Source organism: Drosophila sulfurigaster, chromosome X (assembly GCF_023558435.1).
Source record: "Drosophila sulfurigaster albostrigata strain 15112-1811.04 chromosome X, ASM2355843v2, whole genome shotgun sequence".
Lineage (NCBI taxonomy): Eukaryota > Metazoa > Arthropoda > Insecta > Diptera > Drosophilidae > Drosophila > Drosophila sulfurigaster.
In genome coordinates, this window is record NC_084885.1 from 14,992,501 (window position 1) to 15,008,486 (window position 15,986).

Here is a 15,986-nt window from a genome sequence, read left to right on the forward strand (position 1 = left end):
AATATGAAAATTTTAGATTCACCTTTGACATCAATATCAAACGGCTTGCGTCTCAAATGTGATGCGATGATGATGATGATGATGATGATGGTGTAATTTGGTAATGAGATGGTAATAACATGATTTACTACTGCAAAAGTGGAGCCAATCCATCGAGCAGCGGCTGCCAGCTGAATCCCATGCGACCCTCTGTCAACTGGACGCGACAACGTTCGGGAATATGCTCGAACAATCGCTTAAATGGACCATAACGCTCCAGGCACTTGGCATCGCCGAGCAGTAAAAGTTTGTGCTTGGCACGCGTGATCGCAACCGTAAGACGTCGCTGATCCTCAAGGATTTCAGCCTCACGCGACCTCTCCATGTCGTGGCCCGTGGCCATGGGTCCCGTTTTGCTGCAGCTATAAATGATGAGGTCTTTGTCGCGTCCCTGATACTGATCCACCGTATTGAACTCGACATCGATGAGGCGGGGACTCAGCTTGCGCAGTAGCTCCACTTGAGCCCGATACGGCGCAATGACGCCAATGCGTGACGGCTCAAAGCCAGCGTCAAGCAGCTGCCGCAGCAGATGCAACACAATCGCTGCCTCGCAATAGTTGGTGTACTTTGGCGCACGACGCACACGCTTAGGCGATGAAGAAGTGGGATTGGGAGCGGGAGTAGCTTCGCCATAGCTCAGTTCAATGCTGGCGCTGGTCGCCGCCAGTTGTTGCGATCCCTCACTGAATTGTTGACAGCGTTGCGAGCAATCGCCGGTGTCCAGCAGCAACACCGCCTGCTCCAGATGCGTTTGCAGCGCCCGCTGCGTCCACAGTCCCGCCTCACGCTTGAGCGGCTGCAGCTGCAGCTTGGCGTTGGCCACTTGCTCGTCGGCACACTGCAACGCCTCGCCATAGGTCAGCTGATTGGCCAGTCGTGTGATGATGCGATTCATGCGATACTGCAGCGTCAACACAGCTGTCGCCTGTTCGCAATCCAATCGCTGGAACAACGTTTCATCGGCGCCACGCGAACGCGCCTCACGACTCCGCACAAGGGGCGGCAACTGCTCCGGATCACCCACGAGTATGAACTTACTGCAATGACTTAACGCACGCAACACTGTCGGCTGCAGCACTTGAGTGGCCTCATCGACAATGCAGTAGTCGAAGCGACGCTGCTGAAAGAGCGCATGACCGGCGCCCAAACACGTGACACCCACAATGCTGGGACGCTGCAGCGCCGCTGTTAATTCCTCCAGCGTGTGACAGTCGGCGGTTAAATGCGCTTCGCTAATCTCCTGCAGCTGCGGATGAATGCGCTGACTGCTGCCCAACCGCAGCAGCGGCAACTTGTGCGGCAGCAGACGCAACAATAGATTATCCACTGCCGAATGCGTTTGAGCGGTGATCAACACACTGCGCTCCATCAAATGCAACAGACGGACAATCGCAACCAAGGTTTGGGTTTTTCCCGTCCCCGGCAAACCCTTGATCAGCAGATGTGTGCTGGTGGTGAGCGCTCGCAGCGCTGCCGCCTGTTGCACCTTGTTCAGTGGACGCAGCATGGGACCGCCTTGGCTGCCAATGATGCGCGGCAGCAGTTTGTGCTGCATCGGCGGCTGCTTGGCCACCACAATGCTGCGCAGCTCCGCGGCGCGTTCGTTGTCCTCCAGCAGCAAGGCCAGATTCGTGTAATTGAAACTGACGAAACTGTGCGATTCGTGTTTGTCCACCACAAAGGTTTCGCCCGCATATCGCTGGCTCAAATCACGCTCCAGCTGCAGTGTGATGCTGCGTGGCATCAGCGCCATAATGTATCCCGCTGCAATGGCCAAACGCTGGCGTGAACTGCAGCTAACAGTGACGTATTCACCCAGCTCAAACTGCAAACAGAGGGGGAGGGAGAGAGAGAGAGAGAGAGAGAGAGAGAGCGAGAGGAGTTTCATTGAATGACTAGAAAGACTGAGAAAGTAAATTACTCACGCCACTCAGCGTTAGATTGAGTTCTGATTGCGCTGACAACTGCAACTGCTGTTCGTAGCGTCCATTGTGACAGCTGCCGCTACTCTTTATCTTCTGATCCGGCGCCAACTGCAGCTCACAGATCGCACGTCCCTGTTGCTGTCGCCGCATCGACGTCTCCGTCCACAGCGAACGCAACTGCGAGCCTTGACGCTGCTGCTGCTCCTCGAGCGCCAGAAGACCGCACCAGTGCAGCACATACTCGTGATCCGGGAGCGTCAAGTGCGCCAGCTGCTGCTCCATCTGGCGACGCAGCGGATGCGTCTTGCTCAACTCCAGCTGGGCATCGGTGCTGGCAAAGCTGCAGCAGAGCGTCGCGTATGCGCAATTCCCGCAAGCGCTGTGATGTGAAATTGGTTCGGGCAGCTGAAACGGTTGCAACAGCTTACCGGGCTGCTCTGGCGATACGCTAAGTGCTTCACCCATCACTGGTAACTGCACGTCGCGGCTCAGGAAGTGCGCCAGCTCGTTGCGTAAGAGCACCAAATCCCGCTGCTCGTTGCGTCCATCGCGCACCTCACGCATAATTCCTTCGCGCAAATACAACAAGAGACCCGAGTGCGTGTCCTGGCCCAACGCTGTGTGCATCAGCTGGTAGAGCAACAGCTGTCCCTTGTGCTCCATGGAGAAGCTGGCCCGGCCCGTCTTCAGCTCCAGCGGTATGGGCTGCTTTTGACGGCGCACACGCACCGAGACATCCACCTTGCCCTTGAGGCCCAGCTGCGGCACCCAAAGATTCTCCTCGATGTCATGGATCTCCTCAATGCGATCCTTGTACATCTCTGGCGGCAACGATGTTGTCGACTGCACACCATCAATATATTGGGCTACAAAGGCCACAATGGGCTCCACAAACTTGTGCAGTTGCAGCTCAATCTCCGCCTGACTCAATTGACTGCCATAGAGCAGCTGGGCCAAGGAAGTGCTCTCAAGCAGTTGCTGGAGTGCAGCAAGCACTTGTTGGTGGCTACGCAGGCGCTGAGCGAGCACCGTTTGCAGCAGCTCGTGCACCAGCGTGCCCACAATCATCTGTCAGAAAAATGGAGGAAAACATTAAACATTGAATGGATTCAGTGGCTATTCGCTTAAAGCACTTACCACCGCATTGGCGCCGTCGACGCCACGAAAACGATCCTGCAGCACAGCTTTGCGACGGCAGAAGAGCGAACCCGTCACCGTTGTACTCGAGATGAGCATATCCGGCTGGATGACGCAGTAGCCCGACTCCTTGTTGACCACATAGCTATTTAACGATGGTTGCCACTGCGCCTGCACTGAGACCACATCGCCCGGTTCGATGGGCGTCATATGCCATGGCGCTTGCAGCTGGCAATCAGCTGTGGCAGGTGGATCCTCTGCAGCGGAGTCTGCGCTGTTTAAATGCAACAGCAGATTGAATGTTTTGGGCAAACGTTCGACGCTCTTGACCACACAACGCTGCCAGCGGGTGAGATCGAGTTTGCTTGCTGTTACAGCCGCATCGAGTGCACATAAATCGAAATCGTTGTCGTCGTCTAGCAGAAATCCATAATTTTCCTGATCCTGCGGCTCCGAAGTTGTCTCTTTTTGTACATCGAGATTCAGTTGTGATTTATACTTTTTGCATGTTGCATTCACATTATCCGCTTTGCTGGGCGACAGCACACGTTTCGCTGACTGCATAATTGCATTTGTTATCACTTTTTTCGCGTTAATTATTATCACTTAATGTTTTACCGAACACTCTCATAAAATCGCGCCAAAAAACTAACTGTTCGCCAGTGTGTACACACTGTTTCACAGTAGCGTGAGCATCTTGCGCATGAGCAGTCATCTGATAACAGATTACAGCAAATTAAATACAAATGTTTAATATTGTAGATGACCGCTTAATTAGATTAATTTATATAAAATTGTAAACTAATATTCAAATAATCAAACAACGTGTACACACTGTTTGACAAACGATCAAACAGCCAGCTGACTGCGTAATCGATAGCAAGCGATTTCGATTGGCAGCAATTTGAAATGAAAAATAATTGTAGCTGACTTTTAGGGCACACCTCGTATGCCAAAAGAAATATATGCTAGCTTATGCATCAATGTGTATGTGTGTGTGTTTTCATGTTGCCGCCTGCACTTTTTGCTTATTTGTGTACTTTTGCATTGCCTTTTCGGTTTGCCTTCAGACTTTGGCTACGGCGTCACTTTGCTTTGCGACTACGTTGTTGTTGTTGTTGTTGTTATTGCTGCTGCTCTTGTTTGCCTGTTATTGATGCCTGCCTCCCATTCTGCATGTGCATGTGCATGTGCGTGTGTTTATGCCTGTGTGCATTTCTTGGCTTTTTATGCCACACTCGCATTCACTTTTATATTTTGTCAATTTCACAGTGGACTGTGGATATGTATTGGTGAGGGTGTGTGTGTGTTTGCTCTCCTGACAAATGGTTTGTTTTTTCCTGCTGCTGTCCACATTGTATGCTATGCTCTGAGTAGTGGCCACTCTTTAAGTTGCTATTTTGCTCTCTCTCTCGCACACGCCGTCTTTCCTTGTTCTTTGCATACGATCAATTTGCAGGGCTCTGACTGCCAATTAAACGAAATCCATTGCCTACTTTTCGGCGGCAGCGAGAAAAACAGTGTTGCCGTGCGCCAGGTGAAAAGGTGCTTACGCTCAGCACTTGCTCTCACTCGCACTTGCAGGCAGACACACACACACACACACAAATACTCGCATGCAAATGCATGCATGTGTGTGGGGGTGTATATAAAAGTCAATTTGCGCAGATCTGCCGTCAATGGCTCGCAACGTAGGCTGCGAAAAAACCAACAGCAGCCACCAAAAACCTGCCAAACCAAACCAAGTGTTGCAACTCCTCCCCCTGCCCCCCTTCACCATCACCTACCTTCACCATCACTTGCTGTTTGCGCACTTTAACTGTTTTCACTGTCTGTCTGCAGTCGCTGCCCTCAACCTACGCCCCTCCCCCCCCCTTCCACCACTTCACCTCCTTCCATCCGACTCTTTCGCCTCTTCGCAGCCCATTCAGCGGGCTGAGGCTCTTCAGAGGCCACCCTCGCCCCTCCCTTGCCCATCCCTCGTTCGCTCTCTTGTTTGTTTGAAGTTGCTTTTTTTTGTGTTTTTGTGTGTGTGTGTGTTTTTTTTCGTGTGCCTCTTAAGTGGCAACTACTTTGCACCTCAGCCGTTCACACACACGCACACCAATACGCATATGTATGTGTATGTATGTGTGTGTGGCAATTGAAGTGCTGCTGTGTTTGCGGCCTTGAGCCTTTTTTTTCTTTGCACCTTGGCATAGATGTTGCAGCTAACTGCCTGTGTGTGTGTGTATGTGTGTGTGTTGCGTGTGCGTGTGTATTAGTTGGCCCCATGCTGCGTATACGCAATTTATATAATCAGCCAGCAAAAAGTGCGGCGCAAACTCATTTGCTTAGCAAACGTGATGAGCTGACCAAATCCTACCCCCCTCCCCCCCTACCAACACTTTGCTCCACACCACGAGCCTTTACCCCTTCCCCTCCCGCTTCCATTGCTATTTGCTCCGCAATTGTTGGTTGCAATTATCAGCGCAGCTAAACCAATTTTATATGAATTGTGGCGCCAAATACAAACAACAACAACAGCAACAACAACGAATTAGAAAGTATGCAGTAATCGACTATCGAATACCCGTCAATTATTTGATGCCACTCATTTTCGTTATTCATTTAGTAAATCAAATTTATTTGACGATTCTGCTGTCTGAAATTCTGTTACACACACAAATCTTCGCTGGCCACTAAATTGATATACCCATTTTCGAACGATTTTGCCGGGTATTTGAATTTTGGGCTCATAATTTATACTGCTCATGAGAGCTGCATGTGCTTCTGTGTGTGTGTGTGTGTTTGTGTGTGTTTGTATTTAAATGCTGCGGCTGTTTTAATCAAGCGAAATTGTTTAATTTATAATCCACTTGCCGCTCTCGCTCGCTCTCTATTGCTATCACTTTCGGGCACGCCTATTGCCCGCATTAGAGTCTAATGATTAACGAACTTATGCTGCTTCTTCTTCTACTTGCACACAAGCAAACAGCGCAGCAGCCGCTTTCAAGGGTGTGGTGGTAGGGTTGAGGAGGGGGTTTTTTTTTTGGAAGGGGGAGAGGGGGGGAGCTTGTGGCTGGCAGGGCAAATTGATGCATGTGCACACGGCACGTTCCGGCGGCTTCGGCGCAAATCCCCGGCACAACAACGACGCCAATGCCACAAGGGAAAACCAATGCAACGATCGATGCGGGGACGGGACGGGGTTGAGTTGGGAGTTGGGTGTCAGTGTAGCAGTCAAGCGGGTTAGGCATGGACCAGCGGGGGGGTAATGTTTGGTTGGTCTATTTGAAAAAGCAGCATCGATATGTTATTTGCATGTTGGGGCAAAGTGGTGTGTGTTGCAAAGGGGAGTTACTCGAGGGGAGTGCGGAGTGCTAGCAAATCCCAATGCCACGGCAACTTTTGCAGCCAGCGCGAAACTTTCTCAGCAAGTTTATGCATGAATAAAGTGAAAAGCTACACACACACACTCACACACATCGCATACACATGTTGGCTTAATCCAGTTGCATATGTTTGCCGTTGCGAGTTTCGCAAAAAGTTGCATTTTATTTAGTGCTGCTGCAAACATGTGTCGCAACAAATGCTAAACTGGAAAATCGCATTAGTGTAACGCAAGTGCATTGCTATATATTTAATTTTGGGTATCGCTAGACAAACTTGAAATAGTGCGCCAATTGCGTATGCAATAGAGCTGCCAACTCGGCTGACAGCCGCATATCGATAGCAATATTGTTTTACGTGTGCGGAATATTATTACAATTACACAATTGCCGTTTAGCTTCTACTTTTAACTAGGTAAAGAAAGCTAAGCAGAAACTATGCACACACTCAATACAAAATGATAAATAAATTAAATATACTGTGCGGTTGGTATTATTTTTGGGAATTGCGGTCACGCTGATACGTTGGCACTTTAATAACAGTGTGACCACAAAAATGTCGCTCGACTTCAGACACACACTTCGGCACAAAATTGTGCGTGTTAAAACTTCAAGCAAACGTCATAGTTCATCTAAAAATAATATTTATTTCCTGCAATACAAAACAAAAATTACAATACTATTATTTTATTTATTTAGCTTTCACACGCATAAGCGATGTTGAAAGAACTATCGATGTGGCATCGTTAGCGCTATCGATATTTCGCCAGCTCTACCACATCAGCTATAATAAGAAGAGAGAATAACAGAAAAACAAGCAGCCAACTTGGATTAGGGGAAAAAAGCGATATTGACAATTTTGCAAAAGCTAACTATTAGAGATGTCTGCGGCTGGAGTTGATGACGAGCAACGGGCTGCCGAAGCTGCAGCACAGTCGCCATCAACAACGGAAACAACCGCAGCAGCAGTAGTAGCAGCAACAACAACGGCAACTCCAGTAGCGGCAATAACAACAACAACAAGTACACCAACAGCACCAGTGGCAACAACAACAGCAACAACACCAGCAGTGGCCGAAATTGCCGCATCCAGCGTAAGTATAGTTTTGCTGGCATTTGATGACGACGACACGACGACGACACGTCAACGTGTGTGTTGTGTGTGTTTTGTGCGCTGTTTTGTGTGCTTTACTTTTCTTTCATACTTGTCTGTTCTATTGTTTACTCCACCAACAACCGCAGATACGCTCCGGGTTGGCTGAATTGGAATTGCGTTCGTCGCAGGTGCTGCAACGTCTGGAGAATGTCAAAGCACTGCCCGGTTCACCCAATAAAGTGCACCTCGAGACAACAACCGAAGATGAAGATGCGGCAGCCACAGCTGCAACAACAACAACAACAACATCAACTGCCGATGACACTTTGGCGGCCGCGGATGTTGTGCTGTACACACAGCTGCGTCAGGAGCATCGCGTGCCTTCGGATATACTCAAATCGCTAGAGCAACTCGTTGCCTATTCGGACAGCGACGATGATCCCGAGTTTCCGCTGCCCGCTCTCGATGATGTCTCCCATTTGGCGCTAATCTCGCACAGCATCGTGGCGTATCTGTCACATCTGGATCGCCAGCATCTGTTGCGTGTAACCAATAGCATTGCGGGCGATGCCACACGCTGGCTGGGCACACTGTTCCATTTCCCCAATGCCGCGAGCAGTTTCCATGCCGACAATGCCGATGCCGTCCTGCGCACTGTGCGCCTGGCCATCGTTGCCCGCTGTCCCGGGTATCTGGAGGGTGGCATACCCGCTCTGGCGCAACCATGTTTCTACATTTCGGAGAATACGACGCCGGTGCGACTGCAATACGCCTGCCGGCAGCTGGGCATACCGCTGGAGGCCATCAAAATCATACCGGAGGATAGCAAATGCGGCACCATGGATCTTGTGCTCCTCCAGAAGCAGGTGCAACATGATTTAGCCGCCAGTCGGACGCCGTTGCTTGTCGTCGCCGACATTGGCGCCTCGCTCTGTGGCTATGTGGATAATCTGCAGCGTTTACGGGACGTTTGCAAGGCGCACAACATGTGGCTCCATGCCAGTGGCCATGGTTTGGCGGCTCTCGTCTGTGCCCAGACGCCGGGCAATGTCCACGATGTGCTGCACTCGATGGCACTGAATTTGGGCAGCTGGCTGGGCGTGCCCAGTTTGCCAATTGTGCTGTTGCATCGTCCGTTGCAGAACAGTGCTTTGAGTGCCTTTGAATCGGATCCAATCCTGTCGAGGCGTCTCAATGCCTTGTCGCTGTGGACGAGTCTGCAGGCGCTGGGCAAAAAGTCGATTGCGGAGCGGTTGCATGTGGCATTCCAAACGTGCAGCATTCTCTTTGAGATCGCTTCGAAATGCGAAGGAATTCGTGTGCTGGTAGCTAGCTATTCTTCCCTTCCCTTTCCCTTTTACATCACACAACTAATGCTCTCTTCTCTTCTCTTCTTTTAGAGCCACACACCGGGCGCTGCATTGTCGGACATTATTGGAAGTGGCGTGTTTGATGTGAACGCCTTGTTTGATGCCGCCGCTCCAGTTGTTGTCTATCAATTTGATGGCAGCACAACCATTCCAATTACGAGCGGGGCAAGCAGCTTGGAAAACACCACTGTGGACGCGGGCCACAAGCCGCTGGAGAAGCTCAACAATGCCTCATACTTTGATCGTCTCAATTCGTGGCTGGGACAAATACTGCAGCGGGATTGTCCCAATGTAAGCGCTTGGAAAGTCATTTTCAAACTAATTCTACATTATTGTTTGTCCTTTGCAGTTTGACTTTGAGGTGATTGAACATCCAACGCATGGCAGTTGCATACGCTATTGTCCGCTCGAATTGGGCTTGGGCGAACAGCCGCCCAGCTCGGAGAATCTGGAGAGCTTTGCCCAGAGCTTGGAGGCGCATGTCGATATCTTGCGTGCCACCATCAAGCACAAGGCACGCTTCATGCATCTCGTTGATCGCAGCGAAGTGTTGCGTCTGGTGCCGCTGCCCGAATGGGCGGGCATGGGCGGTGTACGCTTTGTGCCCGAGGGCTGGGAATCCCTGTTAACCGATCAGGCGAAAACCGAGCTGAATAAGCTCAACATTGATCTGGTCGAGGCGCTCAAGTCAACGGATAATGCATTTTCGCTGGGCGAGGGCACCGATGGCTTGATCTGTGTGCGCTTTGGCATGGTGACGCACGAAACGGAAGTGGAGGAGCTGCTCGATTTGGTTGTCACCGTCGGCAAGAGTGTGCAGGAGAATTCACGTGTTCTGGACACCATGTCCGAGATTGTCAAGAAGGTGAATATCATAACAATTGATGTTCAAACTAAATTTCTATTTACATACATATATTTTTAGGGCATTGAGGCGGCCACCGCAGACTTGCAGCGCGAGTCGGAGGAGAAGCTGTGGCAGGAGGGCATTTTGCGGCATGTGCCGGTGGTGGGACGTGTCTTCAACTGGTGGTCACCGCCCGCTAAGGAGTCGGGCATCAAGGGGCGCAGCCTCAATCTCACCCAAGGCGTTGTCGAGAGCACCGAGAACATTTACAAGTGAGAAGAGCGTTGAAGTTGCATCTACATAGACTATGCTCATGCTAATCTCCAATTTCTTTCTCTCTCTCTCTCTCTCTCTTCCTCATCAGGTACCACATGCAAATGTCGGGCGAGACGGCGCATCAACTGCCAGCGAATCGTTCGCCTCCGACGCCCATGATACAGACGCCAGTGGTGTCATCGTCCACGCCGCCCGTCTTTCCCACTGTGGAGCCAGTGGTCGGTGCTGGTGACGCTGCCGAAGCAGCAGCCACCACCACCACCACAGCAACTGAAGTGGCCACAGCAGCAACAGCCGCGGTTGCAGCCGTAGCAGCAGCTGCTGCTGCTGGTGGTGCGACAACAACAGGAGCAGCAACAACGACGACGACAACAACAACAACATCAATGACCGGCAACCATGTGGATCATGCGCGCACCGTCAGCCAAAGCAGCGCTGGCTCTTCTTCGGTGCCGGAGCTGGTGGCCATGAATAGTGCAATCAACAATAATGCTTAAAAATGGCAGCGCAAGGACAACGACAAACAAATCCTTCTCCTCTTCCTACTCCTTCTCACTGACCACTTCCCAAAAATGAATGCAAACACAAAAAAAAAAAACACTTAAATAAGTCTTAATTAACCAGCAACAAAAAAAAAAAAAAAAAAAAATATGAAGATGATGATGAAATCCAAACGCAATTCTGTAATTCCAAAGAAAACTAAACAAAAAACAAAAAAAAACCTTAGATGAGAGCCTTGGACACAGCGCTAAAGGGGATCCCCAAAAAGGATTCAGCATCCATCGCCTGTCCAGCCGCAATATGTAATTGCACATTTGCTTTTATATCTACATACTTATACATTATTATATATATTCTTAATCCAATCTATTGTATTATTCTTACTTTGTAATTTAATCCTTTTTTGATTTTTTTTTGTAATGTGTATTATTATTATTATTAATGTTTATGTGCTGCATTATTGTTGACGTTGTTGTTCGCTGTGGGCGATTCTTTCTATTATTATTTATCTATTATATTTTTCTTGTATTACAATCATATCTCTTCTACAAAACGGCAAAGCAAACTGAATTCCAATTACCTTATCTTTTTTTTTTGTATCACAATTATTATTATTATTATAATAATGATTTTTATGCAAGTACCTAGAAAATGACAAAAAAAAATTAAAAAACTTAACATCATTGAATTAAATTGAATAATGCAAATGTCTCGGTAACAATAACAATAATATAATTTGCACTATTCGTAATCGTAATTTGTTTAGGCGCTAAGTGACAACAAAAAAAGCATACAATTTAAATTAATAAACTTATACAACAAACGCAAAACAAAAATACACAACACATTTTGTGTATGCAAAAAAAAGAAACAAAAACCAAAAAATCAATTAAATAAATTGATAAAATATATTTATTATACAAATTGAAATAAAGTATGCTGCTGAAAATTGTGCACAATGATAACGAACGTAAGCTACAAGTTTTTTTAATTCATCATTCTGACAGTTACATTTTTTTCCACTTATCGTTATTGAGCGCAACTGCAACAGCAATATATTTCTGTACTCTTCATTTTCACTGCGGACATTCATTCGGGGCATTCACATTTTTCGAGGTTACACTGCTTTATGTGGGTCACTATACTATATCAGCAAGCAGTTCACATATTGGCAGACACAAGCAGTGTCGCCACTTCCTGCTTGCACTGCTTGTTGCTTCCTTTACCGAGTGATAACTACTGTTATTTTCTATTTAAAGCAAAATTTTAAATAAAAATAAAAAATTCTATAAAACATTAATAATTTTCCCACATCGAATTAAAATACACTTCAATATAATTGAATTTTATTTTATTTTTATTAATATTTGTCGTTTTTTTTTTGAGCGCTTTACGTTTGCCGCTTTTTGTTTGAATGAAATTTGTCGGGATTTGTGCCGTTTTAGGTTTCCTTTCATTTTGTTTTTGTTTTTTTGTTTTTTAAATGACTTTATGTTTTTGTTTTGCTTGTTGTAGTTCCTACTTTGTTGCGCGTAAAATACCATCATTATCCAGACCAATACATATTTACGTATGAGTTCCCGATCTGAACTCATCTATTTGCATTCCCACCGATCTTTACAATACGCAACTTGGCAAAGCGAATAACCGAATACTTAAATACCTTTTCTTTTTTTTCTTACTTTTTGTTTTTCTTACAAGAATTTCGAACTTTTGGTTTTGTGTGTTTTTTTTTGTTTGTTTAATTTTTAAGGGATTTTTAGGGTTTTGTTTTTTGTTTGGATTTAGTTTTTGTCTAAGTTTCTTGCTCGGTTGATGCTTTCTTTACATTGTCTTTAACTAAGTAATTATGCCATATACACTATGAGTAAGTAGTATGTATATGTTGTACAACTTGATCTTGCCACGCCCCCCAACGGGGACTTTACTCAGCTCCTAAAAGTTTCTTTCGAATTATGTTTTATGGTTTCTTTTGTGGTTTGCATGTGGTTTTTTGGTTTCCCTTTAATAACTACAACGCGTACGATGACAACATTTAACACAGAAATATATTTACGAGCTAATGTGTTATAGTATATGTATATGTATGTATTTATGTATATATATATACTAGCTTCGTTCCTTCGTGACTGCTGTGATTCCATTCCATTGCATGCTGCGCCATGTTCCGTGTTCCATTCCATGCCGTACCTAACCTCAAAATGCTGTAAGTAGTTCAACTCGTACGCTCTTAAGGCCTAGTCGGGGTAGATTACATAGAATCTCTGTGGCTATTTGCTAGTGTTCGATTTTCATTTATGTTTCTTTTTTAAAAAAAGGGGGAAATTGATGCTCGATGCTTGCCCTCTTCTTTCACTTCTCACTTATCTATCAATAATTTATAACATTATGTATTTTGTTAGATTTTTTCTTTTTGTTTTGTTTTTTCTTTGAATTGTATATAAGCGAATAAAAAAACTTGATTAGGTCGTTTTCCATTGAAGTTACTTTACAGATTCTATACATATATTTTTTAATGACTTAAAAATGTACGTTTTTTCTTATATTTCTTCTCCTTTTTTTTTTTTTTGATTCGAATAAATTATTTCGAAATTGTTTCGATTCGGTTTCGCTTTCGTTATCAATTTATGTATATAATTATTATGTTTGTATATATATATATAAATACATATACAATTGATCATTCCGATGTGCCTTATATAGTAGTGTACACGTAGTAGGTCTACTATTGAATCGTTAGCTTTTTTTTCTGTCTATAACGACTGCCTAACTTTTTTGTCTATTTGTGTTTTTGTTTTGGGGCAGTGTTGCGAGCGACTGTTTTAGTTGATTGGCCTCTGGTCACACTGGTCTTTTAAAATTCCACTAACAACTCCGCTAACTAACTAAATAATTGTTAAATCGTTAATTGTCTTAAAGTTCTGCATTGTCGACCATTTCGCTCTAGTTATCCGTTTATCTGCAGGCCATTTATATTTATATATATTTATATTTATATATATATATATGTATTCAGTATATATGCAGTACATGTATATATATTTATGTATATTGTTTATACTTGTTTTTGTTTTGTTTTGTTTTTTTTTGTATACTATAACTTTGTAGTTTGTCAATTTGCTGTCTCGCTTTGGTTTCATTCGGGGGCTCGCTTCGGCTCAGCCGATTGCGGGGGCAGTACTTTTATTTCCTTAATATTGCTATTCTGTTTACACACACACGCTCTCATCTCATCTCACTCTCTCTCTCCTCTCCACAACTTGGGGTGGAGAAGAGAGAGAAAAGTCCTGGGGGGTGGGAGGGGAGTATGGGAAGTTTTTGGGGAGTGTTGTTGTTTTATGCTACGCTTGAGTTTTGGTTTAGCTACTGCTATTAAATATACAGTTAGTTGTATAGCTACAAACATATATACTCTATATAGTTAGTATATATACATATATGTATATGTGTGTGTGTATATGTATGTTGTATATGTCTTGTATATATATGCCTGCACTCTCGATGGTGCTAAGTATTTTTTTTAGGTTTTTGCTTTGTTTTGTTTGTAATTTAATTTAATTCGTAATAAATGCATTTCTTGTTAAGCTTATGTTTACGGTTAAGTACAATAAAATCGCAAGGTCAGAACTGAACTCTAACCGCTGACGGTGCCAGGCGAGCAAACACACACACACGCACACACACACACATGCATTCTACCACTCCCACTCTCACACACACACAAGCACACACATACAGACATACATACATACATACAGTTGAGATGTATGTGTGCTTGGCATGCATTGATCTCACCTGGCGCACAACCCAAAATACCGACAAGTCCTACACCCTTTCTACTCTATCTCGCTCTATCTTGGGTGCACACTTGCGTCCTACACACTCTCTGTCTCCGACCCTCTCTCTCTCTCTTTCTCTCGCTCAATTGCCGTGCTTGCTTTTTAATTTTTTGTTGTAGATATATTTTCTTTTTATTCAGAAAAAAAATTGACAATCGACAAGTGCCCAAAAAAGTGCTCATACTACCCTCGTTGCCCCTTCCTCCGTTAGCTTATCTATATATTTGTATATATATATATGTATGTTCGAATGTGTGTGTGTGTGTATGTGTAAGTGTATAACGCGCTTGCTGTTGAGCGGATGGTGGGCCAGGGGGGGGCGCGGTTTAAAGTCTTGGGTTAATACGATATATAACGTATATATGTATGTATATGCTGCTTGCTCTTTCTACACACTCCCGATAATATATGTATATCTATGTTTGTATGCATATGCATATGTATATGTACTATGTATGTATTGTATATATCTATATAACGCTATATAATACAAATATGTTGTCCGTTAATTATCATTATCATTATTATTATTATTTTGTTACTTGTTCTTCGTTCGGTCAGCTAAAAAGTATTACCATCAAATTTTGCGATCATAAAAAATGGCTATTATCAAAAAGAGCGTTTTCATACTATGTAAATATTTGTTTCATTCTGTATATGCCGTATATCAATGTTAGTGTCTGTGTGTGTGTGTGTAGGGTTGCCACTTTACTTGAAACTTGAAAAAGGACACAATTAATGGAAAAGGAATTTCAGTTTCTTTACAAATGCTTTCGTATAATGGTGGGCAAATACTTGGTATAAAAAACTTGCGTAAAAAAACATGTAACATACATATACTATATGTATATTTAACACTCTGAAGAGAGCTGCTTTCAGGTTATGTACAAATGTACCAAACATGCAAAACAGTTTTGTACAATTGTTGTGTAAAAAGAAATGATTAATTTCGAATAAAAGCCTAGCAAACTTATTTATCGTATCAAAATAATTGTACACGTTTCGTTGCAAATGTAGCAAGTGGGGACAAACAGTTTGTACTATATTCAAAACAATTACAGTATCGTTAAAATTGTGTGCCAACTCTCAGCTGCCTTATACATTCTATATATGTACATATAAGAAACTTCTATCAAATTACTGGCTAAAGTAGCTTTGTTATTTCACATAAAAAATGTATAACTTAGCAAAGTACTAAAATTAGTTGGTACAATGTTTCTGAAACATGTACTTTGTTCCGAACAGGGAAATGAATGAATGCAATTATAATAAAATGCATTATCATGTTAAAAAGAGTTACATTTTGTATAAATGTACCATTCTGAGCAAATGTCCCATTATTGTAAATGTCTACCGAATACGTAATTTTCGTAAAAATTATACCATTTTAAACATATTTACATTTATCGTAAAAATGTACCATTTTGTATAAATGTACCATTTTGTATAAATGTACCATTTTGTATAAATGTACCATTTTGTATAAATGTACCATTTGTCGTAAAAATGTACCATTTGTCGTAAAAATGTACCATTTTGTATAAATGTACCATTTTGTATAAATGTACCATTTGTCGTAAAA

The 15,986-nt window shown here is 44.3% G+C and overlaps 2 protein-coding genes across 2 annotated transcripts; one reads left to right on the forward strand and one right to left on the reverse strand.

Annotated features, from left to right (window-relative positions):
- Positions 1–3,759, reverse strand: LOC133848097 (DNA replication ATP-dependent helicase/nuclease DNA2). Its single transcript, XM_062283488.1, has 3 exons — positions 3,105–3,759; positions 1,968–3,035; positions 1–1,867 (listed from the first exon to the last, which is right to left on the reverse strand). Exons 1-3 carry the CDS (start codon positions 3,666–3,668, stop codon positions 128–130), a joined length of 3,372 nt encoding a protein of 1,123 aa, XP_062139472.1. The 5' UTR covers positions 3,669–3,759; the 3' UTR covers positions 1–127.
- Positions 3,760–7,206: 3,447 nt separating this feature from the next.
- Positions 7,207–11,141, forward strand: LOC133847460 (pyridoxal-dependent decarboxylase domain-containing protein 1). Its single transcript, XM_062282517.1, has 6 exons — positions 7,207–7,569; positions 7,718–8,896; positions 8,972–9,232; positions 9,291–9,806; positions 9,867–10,060; positions 10,153–11,141. The coding sequence occupies exons 1-6, from the start codon at positions 7,357–7,359 to the stop codon at positions 10,559–10,561; spliced, it is 2,772 nt and encodes a 923-aa protein (XP_062138501.1). The 5' UTR covers positions 7,207–7,356; the 3' UTR covers positions 10,562–11,141.
- The last annotated feature ends 4,845 nt before the right edge of the window (positions 11,142–15,986 follow it).

Coding starts and splice junctions, on each gene's coding strand:
- LOC133848097 (XM_062283488.1), bottom strand. CDS start 3,668: ATGCAGTCAGCGAAACGTGTGCTGTCGCCCAGCAAAGCGGATAATGTG. Junction 3,036..3,104: donor TCGACGGCGCCAATGCGGTG/GTAAGTGCTTTA, acceptor TTTTTCTGACAG/ATGATTGTGGGCACGCTGGT. Junction 1,868..1,967: donor TCAATCTAACGCTGAGTGGC/GTGAGTAATTTA, acceptor CTCTGTTTGCAG/TTTGAGCTGGGTGAATACGT.
- LOC133847460 (XM_062282517.1), top strand. CDS start 7,357: ATGTCTGCGGCTGGAGTTGATGACGAGCAACGGGCTGCCGAAGCTGCA. Junction 7,570..7,717: donor CCGAAATTGCCGCATCCAGC/GTAAGTATAGTT, acceptor CAACAACCGCAG/ATACGCTCCGGGTTGGCTGA. Junction 8,897..8,971: donor GCGAAGGAATTCGTGTGCTG/GTAGCTAGCTAT, acceptor CTCTTCTTTTAG/AGCCACACACCGGGCGCTGC.